Here is a 9,442-nt window from a genome sequence, read left to right as displayed (position 1 = left end):
CCCCCCACCCCGTGCCCCCGGGGGGGGCCTCCTCGGCTGCCCCGTTGCGGCCCCCGCTCCCTTCCCTTCCCTTCCCTTCCCTTCCCTTCCTCCGGCACCCTCCCTGCCTCAGTGTCCACCTCGGCGTGGGGTGGAGGAGGGGAGGCCGCCAGGCCGTGGCGAGGGCACGGCGGGCGGTTTCCAGGCCTCACACGGGTGGGAAGAGCCTGGCGCCGTCCCACGTGCAGCGCGTCACGTCGATGCCAGGTGCCGCGGCCCCGGAGAGGCGAGGGTTCCCCCCCCGGGCCGATGTCTCATCCGCTGTCAGACGCCCCCGTTCCTCCTCGAGGCTGCGCGGCACACGCAGACGCCGAAAAACGTCGCGGGGTGGGAAGCGAGCCGGATAAACGAGGGTCCCGCGAGACCTGACCGAGGGCCCCGAGCGCAGAGGCGCCGCCGCGCCGGAGAGGAGGTGGACGCAGCAGTGAACGGCGGGGAGTGAAAAGAGCCAGCTCCGGGCACGGCAGGGAGAAGCCAGCGAGGCAGCGTCGCTGGAGTCGGGTCCCACCGCGTCGGCACACCCCAGCCCCCTCCCCAGCTGCAGCCGCGTGGACACAGGCAGACAGGGTTCCTTGGGTATCTTGTATTCGAGTGGGTCTAATAACAGACACCGGATTTGCCCAAAGAGCCTTGTCCGCCCAGGGCGAGAGCTGGAAAGCCGGAGACCAGAGACCACGGCCAGAAGGGTGAAGGCCTGCGCGGTCTGGACTCCGGTCTTGTTGGGCTCGAATTTCTTGGGCCAGCTTTCACAGTGACCCGCAGAGAGCCTTTGTGTCCTCACTTGGTGCTGTATTGTGTCTCCGGGAGGTAGCAGGTCTTCAACGTATGTTTTCTAACACAAGAATTCAGGTCTGGAGCAGTGATTCTCAACCGGGGCGCTGCCGGGTCTTTTGAAGGGGGTCCTGAGAGGGAGGAGAGGAGCCTGGACAATCCCCGATCCCTCTTGCCAGGCCTCTGCAAGGAAGTGCGCACCGTAGTCTAGAGATGAGTGCTTGAACTTGGGTGCCGCTCAGTTCACAAAAGACATGGAGAGGTGCCTCGAGTCCAGCAAGGCTGGGAGCGCCTGGCCTAGAGAGACTGCGGGCAGGAGCCGCGCGCGGTGCTAGCCTGGTGCCGGGTGGGCCGGGGGTGGGGATTGCAGAGCTAGAGTAATTGCATCCAAAGGGGGAAATACGACAGTCGCGTAATAGGAGGACAGATTTTTTTCCCCCCATCAGATCCGTTAAAGCAGTTCTTATACATATGCAACTTAGGTGACTTCTGCCATACTTGGGAGAAAGGACGTCTTTGATGAATGGAAAGTCAGAGAGTAATTAGTATCTTCGGGGCAGGCAAGCCTCACGGGTGTGTCTTCCGACATCCAGGAAGGCTCCAGCGAAGGCCCATCTAGCTGCGTGGTCCCGGGATTCCTAGGGGGCAAATCCCTCTTTGAAATGGACCTTTTTAAGCCTCAAATGCAGCATGCGAGAGGCTGAAACACGGCTCCACCCTGGTTTTTGGAAGGGTGTAACCCGCAAAGCTGAGTGCGGAGGGGACCGCTCTGTCCCCTCCCGCTTCAGCCGGACACGCAGAGAGGGTCGAAGAGGATTTCCGTTCTGGACGTCTTTTTGGAGGCGCTTTGCATCAGACATAACAGGTCTTACTCGCTGAATCCTTCGGGCAGAGGGACGATGGCAAAGGCTGGGTCGGGCGCAGCCAGAGATGAGCACGACATCTGAGCAGCTGAGCATTCATGTTGGGGGGAAGGCTTTTTTTTTTTTTGTCTTCCCTTTAGCCTGTTTAAAATGTCTTCATTTTCTCTTTTTCCTTTAATAGCACCTTTTTACCCTAAATGACCAATGGAGGCTTGGGGGAGCCTCCGACTGCTCCTGCTGTTTCATTTGACAACTGGGGGAGCTCCGTCTCTGCCTCAGGTCCTCCACTATCCATCAAAGGCAGTTGTTATTTCTGATACTGCCTGGTTTTGAACCTTAAAAGTAAATCTTGGTTCTTTTTTGTTTTGCATTCTGTAAAGAAGCAAAAAGGCACAAACCTGTCGTGTCCATCCCCCCACTTTTTTTTTTTTTAAAGGTTGTCTCTACTCTCCCTTTGGTTTCAGACTGTCAGAACTGGCTTGTGCACTATATCGAAAGCCTTGGTAGCACGCTCTGTTGTTCTGGAGCATCGTCTCCAAGAGGGCTGAAGCGCTGTGCTTTCCCTGGACGGTGAGGCCTCCTACGCTGTGTCTCTGTTAGTATTTCTAATGGGACCAAGCTATCCCTACGCTGGTCAGATACCCCCTGGGAAAGTGCCTGTGCAATCCCAGGTACTAGCTTTGCTGGAAGAGCAGCTATTTTAACCCGTCTCGTGGCAGAGAGTGCCTTTTGGAGCGGAGGGGTGCCCATTTGTACCCCGATGCCACATATGTGGGCCCCAGCTGGCTGATGGCACGTTTGCCTGTGACACGCGTGACACTATAGACCCTCTTACTGGTCTCATCCCCCTTGGATTCTGCCCGGTTGTCATTCAAAGAATGAATGCTTCTTCTTTTAGGGGAAAAAACATGCAAGGGGCCCCAGGAATAGCCCAGGCTTTCCTTCGCACCCCAGCCACAATGAATCCCATAACACACGTGTAGGATCCTGAGTACAAATCAGCCTGACAGCAGGCCAAGTGAAGGAGAGCAGGAGTAGCAGGGGGCACTGCCGGTGGCGTGGGGCCGGTTAGGTAATGCATGTCCAGGTGATCCGAGCAAGTGGACCATGCCCCGCAGGGCGGAGGAAGGTGAAACCCCCTTGCTGGTCCTCCCCAGTCTGACCTGGGAGGGAGCGTCTTTCCTGAGTCCTCGACTAAGATGCACCAGCCAAGGACCGGCGAGGTTTTTGGTGCCAGCAGGAGAAGCGGGGTGCCCCAGGCAGGCTGTCCGCTAGCTGTGGTCCAAGTCTGACGGTGCAGAAAAAGGCAGGGGGTGGGGACCCTACAAGCCTAGTACTGTATTCAAGTTGGGGGGTGGAAGGGCTCCTTCCTGGCCCCCGCAGCCTGGGATTGATACAATACAAACGGGGAAAACCACTTGTCCCATTGGCAAACGATGAGCTCCCCCTCGGAGCATGCAGATTGGCTCCTACCCCTCTTTATAAATAAAGTCAGATGAAATTCTGGCGTCTGCAGCATCCGAACAGGAAGAAGCTGCGTTGTGTCGTGCCCAGTGCAGCACGGGAACCAGAAAGGCTCTTCAGCCGTTGCTGTCGGCCCGGAGTCTCCCGAGGCCCAGATCAGTGACGTTTCTGACCTACTAAGTTCAAAGGGAAAACAAAAAGGAAAGGTGCAGAGGCCGGCGAGGGTTCATCCCATCGGTGGTTGCAGCCGCGCTGGGGAATGCCTGCCCGCAGCTCCGCGGGCGCCATCTGCCCTTGCAGGATGCTGTTTACGTTTCCGAGCTTCCCCGGCTCCTGGGTTATAACGCTCCCTGCCAAAAGCAGGTCGCGCTGACTTGCAAGGTGGGGGCACGTTTGAAACGCCTGGTCCATTTTTAGAAATACTTCCTAATGCGGTGATACAGGCCCCGAGCTGGCTGCACCGGTTGCAGGACCTCGTGTACGAGCCATGCCCGGGCGGCGGTGTGCCGCGGTGTGGTTGCCTGCTTGCGGTGTGGTAGCTGTGCTGTGGGCCCTTTTACAGGGAATAAAGGCACGATCCTGTCTGGCAAAGCCCAGGATAGCTTCAGTGCCTGGATTAATTCGCTGTTCATTCCCCTTCCAATCCATCATCCCTTATTAATATTCTCGCTCTGGCTCACCTTCTTCTCGCGAAGGGGCCTTGACTGGCCCAGAGAGACCTGCCTCCCGTGCTCTGCGAGTCCTATTCACCAACTGGTGCTTTGCCAGTTGCCTGCCTTGCCGGGGTGGGAGATTTCTTTCCTTCTCCCTTTTCCCCTCCACCCTGGAAATCCCCGAGTACCACTTTGGCTGCACTCGACAGGAGCAGAGCCTTCCAGGCTGCATTAGCCGTGTTTCAGGCTGGCAGACAACAGATGGAGAATAAACGGGTTCAGGAGCTCTGGGGCTGCTAATGGTGCTGCAGGCAGTGGAGAATAAACAGAGAAGAATAAAGACTATTTACTCTGGGTCCTGGAGGCTTTGCTGGTGGGGACTTGGCCCCATCTGTCAGCGTGGTCCTTGATGGACGAGCCCGAGCCTGCTGCAGAGTGGCAAGGAGGATCAGGGCTGTCTGACCCTCTCCTTCCCTTCCCCATCTTATCTGTCCCTCTCCCCAGCATCCCCACGCTCGCCTTCTGCCTGCATTTTGTCTTTCTTCTTCCCCCCTGTGCTCTGAATGCTGCGGAGAGGAACGGGCTGGAAGAGCCATCTGTTTAGGTCTCTGCCAAGTGACAGTTGCATTTCGGTGGCACCTTCCACCGGAGATTCATTCTCCGTGTGTTTTTCTGTAATGAATTAGGCCTTGCACACTGCTCGGGGGAGGCCCGAGAGGGCTTGGCTCGGGACAGATGTGACTTTTAATCGTTTGGAAGGGGGGAAAGGAGTTACCTCTTGGACACATGCATTGGCTATTTTATATAACGCTTCTCTCTCTCCAGACCTGCGTTGGAATAAGTGAAGCTGCTGTAAATTCAAATGCGAACTCAAGTGGTTTGTGTCAGTGTGTGAACAGCCTTTACCAGTATAATGCAACACCGGTGTCACTGTTAACGTCTGTCCGCACTCTTCGTGTCTCAGTGTGGGAAGTGAGGCGCGGGGTGGTTGGACCTGCTCCCCCCAGGCTACGCGCTGTTTGCCGGCCCATGTTCATCTTGGAGTCAATAATGACACCAAGATCCCTTTCCGCCTCCGTGCTCTCAAGGTTGGACCTGCTCCCCCCAGGCTACGCACTGTCTCGCCGAGCAGAGGAAGGAACATTTGAATTCTGATTTAACTTGGCGACATCCCTTCTTAGGAGCAAGGGACCGAAAGCTGTCATCCCACCCTGATTTGCTTACGAGATCCCAGTTTGGTTCTAGGTGGCCACCACTGACATCCAGGCTGTGAATGTCGTTGGGTTGTCGGCTTTTTGTTCCCTTTCTACCAACGTACGAGGGCTCGATTAGTTTTCCCTTCGCTTGTGTGAAGCGAGTCTTTCATTCAGATAATCACTGCCACGCTCTGAATAGGATGTTGGTTAATTAAGGCAAGTCGCCATACCCTGGGTAAGATGCCCAGCTATGAAAACAGGTCCCTGGCATTTGTGGGAACGGGTGAATGAATGAACCCATTCTAGCAAGTTAAGAGCGGGTGGGGCTTGCTGTGGAGCAGCCGGTGCGTGCTAAATGTCCGTGCACCTGCTCTTGCCCTATGTCGGATAAAAGTTAAGCCACAGTAATTCAGCTCTCAGTGAAACGGCAAAATGACCATGGTTTACTCTCCCCTTCGCTTGCGGCAAGAACAGGCACGCAGGTGATTAATGCACGGCAACTGATAAATGCCCAAGCCCATTAACTCTCTGTAACTTGTTCATTTGCCCGTGACCAACAGGGAGCCTACTACCTGCAAAACACCTTCTGTGACAGCCTCCACAATGCCTTCAGCAAGGGATGTTGGGGACAACTCAGAAAGAGAGGAGGGAAAAACTAGAGCAAATGATTTGTTGTGAATTGTGCAGCCAGATGTAGTTTTAATGCACTTCCGTCAACAGTTCCCAGACACTAATCTTTACTGTCAATAGAGCAAGGTATTGCCAGCGAGCATTCGTCTGTGCATTGGACAGCTCTGTTTGTAATTGTTAAAGATGCACAATAACTCTTGAGCTGGGGGGGGCCTAAATTAATTCTGGAGAGCAGCTTGAATTAAGACTCTTTGCCTCTTATTTCTCACCTAGGAGACAGCTTTGAAGGCTCTGGGAAATGAGGGCTTTTTTCTCTTCTCCTCCCTGGACACTAACAATGATCTGTACCTGAGCCCTGAGGAGTTCAAGCCAATAGCTGAGAAGTTAACGGGTAGGTATGGACCTTGAAAGGTCAGCTGTGCGGTGACGTGGATGGACATAACATGTATTCAGTGGCTTTCATTACGTTTTCTTTCCCTCCTGCCATTCGGGGGTTAACCTCTACAGTGAGCAGCCGCTAAGCTGTAAGTGTTTTTGGAAAGGCTTACGTGTCAGACACTGCTTTCACCAAGCACGGTCTTTGTCAGACTGATGCTCCCGGTGCTGGACTAGTAAAGCACATAAGTTACTTTTGTCTGGGGCTTAAAAGGGATTTGGGGTGGGTGAAGGCAACTGATAGATACAGCTCAGCGCTGGCGAGGCCAAGCCCATTTGGGAGTCCCTGGGCTCCATTCAGATTTTGCTCTGCTTGCCTCTGATAGTGGTTGAGCAAGTGCCCATTTGGAGCCTGCATCCCTTAGTAACAAATGGTTCTCGGGGAAGCCAAACGCTTGAAATATCATGGCGATAACACGCGGGTGGGTTTAAACTACAGTGAAAATACCCAGCGTGTTTGATCCTGCTGTACTGAGCTGGCTGGAGCGTGTATATCGGCTCCTGGCTAGATGGAATCGGAATCAGACCCGCTCAGCTGGGACATAGGCTTTATACTGCTCTCGGCTAAGGGGCGATTCTCCTCTAAAGCAAGTAACAGAGGCCTGTGCTATTTGAAGGAGGTGGATCTGAATTCTCTTAGAGCCACCGAATGCAGCAAAGCGACAGCTGTGAGGTTCTCAATGAATTTGCTCCGATAGTAAACGTATAATCATCTCATCACGGATTGCAGGGGGTGGGGGGGAGAAATAACCCAGCTGTTAAATGATTGTTGCTTTGTTTAGGTGTTACTCCTGTCTCTGAATACGAAGAGGAAGAGATGCTGGATCCCAGTGGGGAGATGCTGTCTGTCGCTGCTAAATTCCAGCCCTTGCTCATGGAAACGATGACGAAGAGCAAAGACGGTTTTCTAGGAGTAAGTGCACAGGATGCGTGTGAATCGGTTTCTCACCGGCACCCGTGCAGCCGGCTCTGGACATTGGAATAACCTCGACACGAATATATTGTGTTTGTTTTTAGGGTGGTTCTTTCTATGGGCAGGGATCAGACTAAGCCAGAGGCCACTGGCACATTATTTTGGCACTTTTGCTAGTGACCTCACAAGTTTCTGCAGTACCTTTCCCTTTTTTATACTATGTACAGACTTCCAAAGCTATGCACTAAAGAGAAACCTCCCATGTGTGACCTGGGCATAATACTCTCCGCTGGAATTTGCAAAACTGAAGCTTCAGCTCTGAAAAGTCCCCTTGCTCAGAGAGGGTGGTTACACTCCAGACACTCTGTTGATATATGGCCATTTCTATGCTGTTCATCAGTATGATGAGGTTAGCAGTTTTATTTTATTACTGGTTATTTTGTCAGAAACTTCCAGCTGCAGTGGAACTGCTAGGAGGCCCTTGATCGTAGGCAAAGTTTTGGATAGACTCTGCTTCCCTTCTCCAGAAAGCTGGCCCCCGTGCACCAGTTCTTATCCATCAGCATTGCGTATGGCAACACTCTTCAGATCCTCCCGCATCCTCTTCAGCTGTTCTGATGCTCTCGTTGTGTTTGCAGATTTCTCACGTTGCTCTGTCTGGGCTCCGGAACTGGACGGCCCCAGCGGCCCCCGTGAACGTGATGTTTGCCAGGCAGTTCAAAGCTTTTCTCCCTCCAAAGAATAAGCTGGAACTCGGCGATCCCTGGTGGATTATCCCTAGCGAACTGAACATCTTCACCGGGTACCTTTCTAACAACCGGTTTTACCCTCCAGCCCCCAAGGGCAAAGAGGTAAGAACACCACCTTCTCCGAATCACGGTCTGCCTTCTCACCCAGGGGAGGTGCGTGGCACAGGGGCTCGTCTGTGGTGTTAAACCTTGTGCTTTTCATGTATGTTTTCTTAAGAGCTCTGGAAGTGCAGAGTGTATAGAAGAATTATTAAATACACTTAGCCAGATTTTGAACATGCAGGGAGAAGTGTAAGATGGGACATCTCAGTCCGATCTAAATTGTGTCGATTGTTTAATCCTCCTGGCTGTCTAAGTGGGTAGGCTTTGAACTCTGCTTAGCAGAAATGCGTGTTACAGGTGACTGGTCTCATGTTTGCTGTCTTTGATTCTCTCCACAGATCATCATCCACAAACTCTTGAGCATGTTCCATCCACGCCCGTTTGTAAAGACCCGCTTTGCGCCTCAAGGCGCTGTGGCCTGCATCCAGGCAAGCAGCGAGTTTTACTATACTGTCGCATTCAGGTAAGAACTCCCCAGGGGCTGCAGGTGGGTGCGGGGGGAGGGAAGGAGGGCAGAAGAGGCAGGGGTGTTAACTAGGAGGACAGGGCATGTTTTCAGTTAGATCTACATAATTCTTCTTTTAAGACCAAGTCTCTTCCCCATCAAATCAAAATGGAAGTGACAGATTTGAGGATTATAAATTTCCCAAGTGTTAGTTTTTGTAACTCATCTTTGGGGTGGAAGAAGGGTATGAAAGGACTTGGCAAGTAAAAAGGTCTTGACCTCATCTTCTAGACAGCGAGAGACGGAGGGAAGGGAGGAGGCTTAGAGAAGCCAACCTGGCAGCAGGCGTTGGGGTACTTGAATGCACCCCAGAAGCAGAGTGAATTCAGGGTTGGGCTGTGTGGTCACGCCCTCGCTACCCCATATGTGGAGCTGATGAGGAGACGGACCGCTCTCCCGGGCCAGCCTTGCAGGAAGTGGCTGTTAACGTGTGTTACTCCCTTGATTCCTCTAGATGGTGCCCATGGGCCCTTGTACACGCCACAAAATTGGCCTTTAAAGCGGCTTAAATGCCCTTATGCACCGCTTTAATGGCGTTGCTGTTCACACTGTTGGCGGACTATTACGCTTTAATGGCGTTGCTGTTTACACTGTCGGCAGAGTATTACACATCCATGGCACTGCTGTTTACACTGTTGGTGGCATACTGTGCGTTAAATGACTTCGGGACGTAGCAAAATAAAACACCTCCGAGAAGCAGGTAAGGATCAAGCCTGACCTTTGTGTACGCGCCACAGGGATTTACTTTGGTTTAATTCTCCCTAAATTGAAGCAGTGTTTTTAAAAACCCACTGCTTCAATTCAGGGAGAATTAAACTGAAGGAAACCCCCGTGGTGTGTACAAGCAGCCCATGCTCCTAGTTGTGTAGGAACTGTTGCCCTGTAAGCAAATCCACAAGACTTAGCAACCTCCCCTTTCCCTCTGGTGATGGCCTGAACTGCAAGGGGAAGGTCTGGTCAGTCACGGGGTGTAGCAGTGCTCAAGGATAATGCCGCTTAGGAGCATCTGGCTCCTCAAACAGCTTTATGCCGCACGCGGTTCTTTTCTTGTCTGTGCTGTGCAGGGCCTTGAATGGCTCTTTTCACCTTACTATCTGCCGTTCAGAAGTGCAGCACGTGACA

The 9,442-nt window shown here is 53.0% G+C and overlaps 1 protein-coding gene across 2 annotated transcripts in view; it reads left to right on the top strand.

The window, feature by feature from the left end:
* SELENON (selenoprotein N) overlaps positions 1 to 9,442 on the top strand; it is a 35,034-nt gene that overhangs the window by 12,224 nt on the left and 13,368 nt on the right. For both annotated transcript variants that reach the window (XM_025198653.1, XM_025198652.1), the window contains 4 exons: positions 5,890 to 6,007; positions 6,834 to 6,964; positions 7,603 to 7,815; positions 8,154 to 8,278. In XM_025198653.1, the coding sequence (XP_025054438.1) occupies positions 5,890 to 6,007; positions 6,834 to 6,964; positions 7,603 to 7,815; positions 8,154 to 8,278 (587 nt within the window). The remainder of the gene's footprint in view (positions 1 to 5,889; positions 6,008 to 6,833; positions 6,965 to 7,602; positions 7,816 to 8,153; positions 8,279 to 9,442) is intronic.

The sequence above is a fragment of the Alligator sinensis genome, unplaced genomic scaffold, assembly GCF_000455745.1.
Source record: "Alligator sinensis unplaced genomic scaffold, ASM45574v1 scaffold337_1, whole genome shotgun sequence".
NCBI lineage: Eukaryota > Metazoa > Chordata > Crocodylia > Alligatoridae > Alligator > Alligator sinensis.
This window is presented reverse-complemented; position numbering and strand designations above follow the sequence as displayed.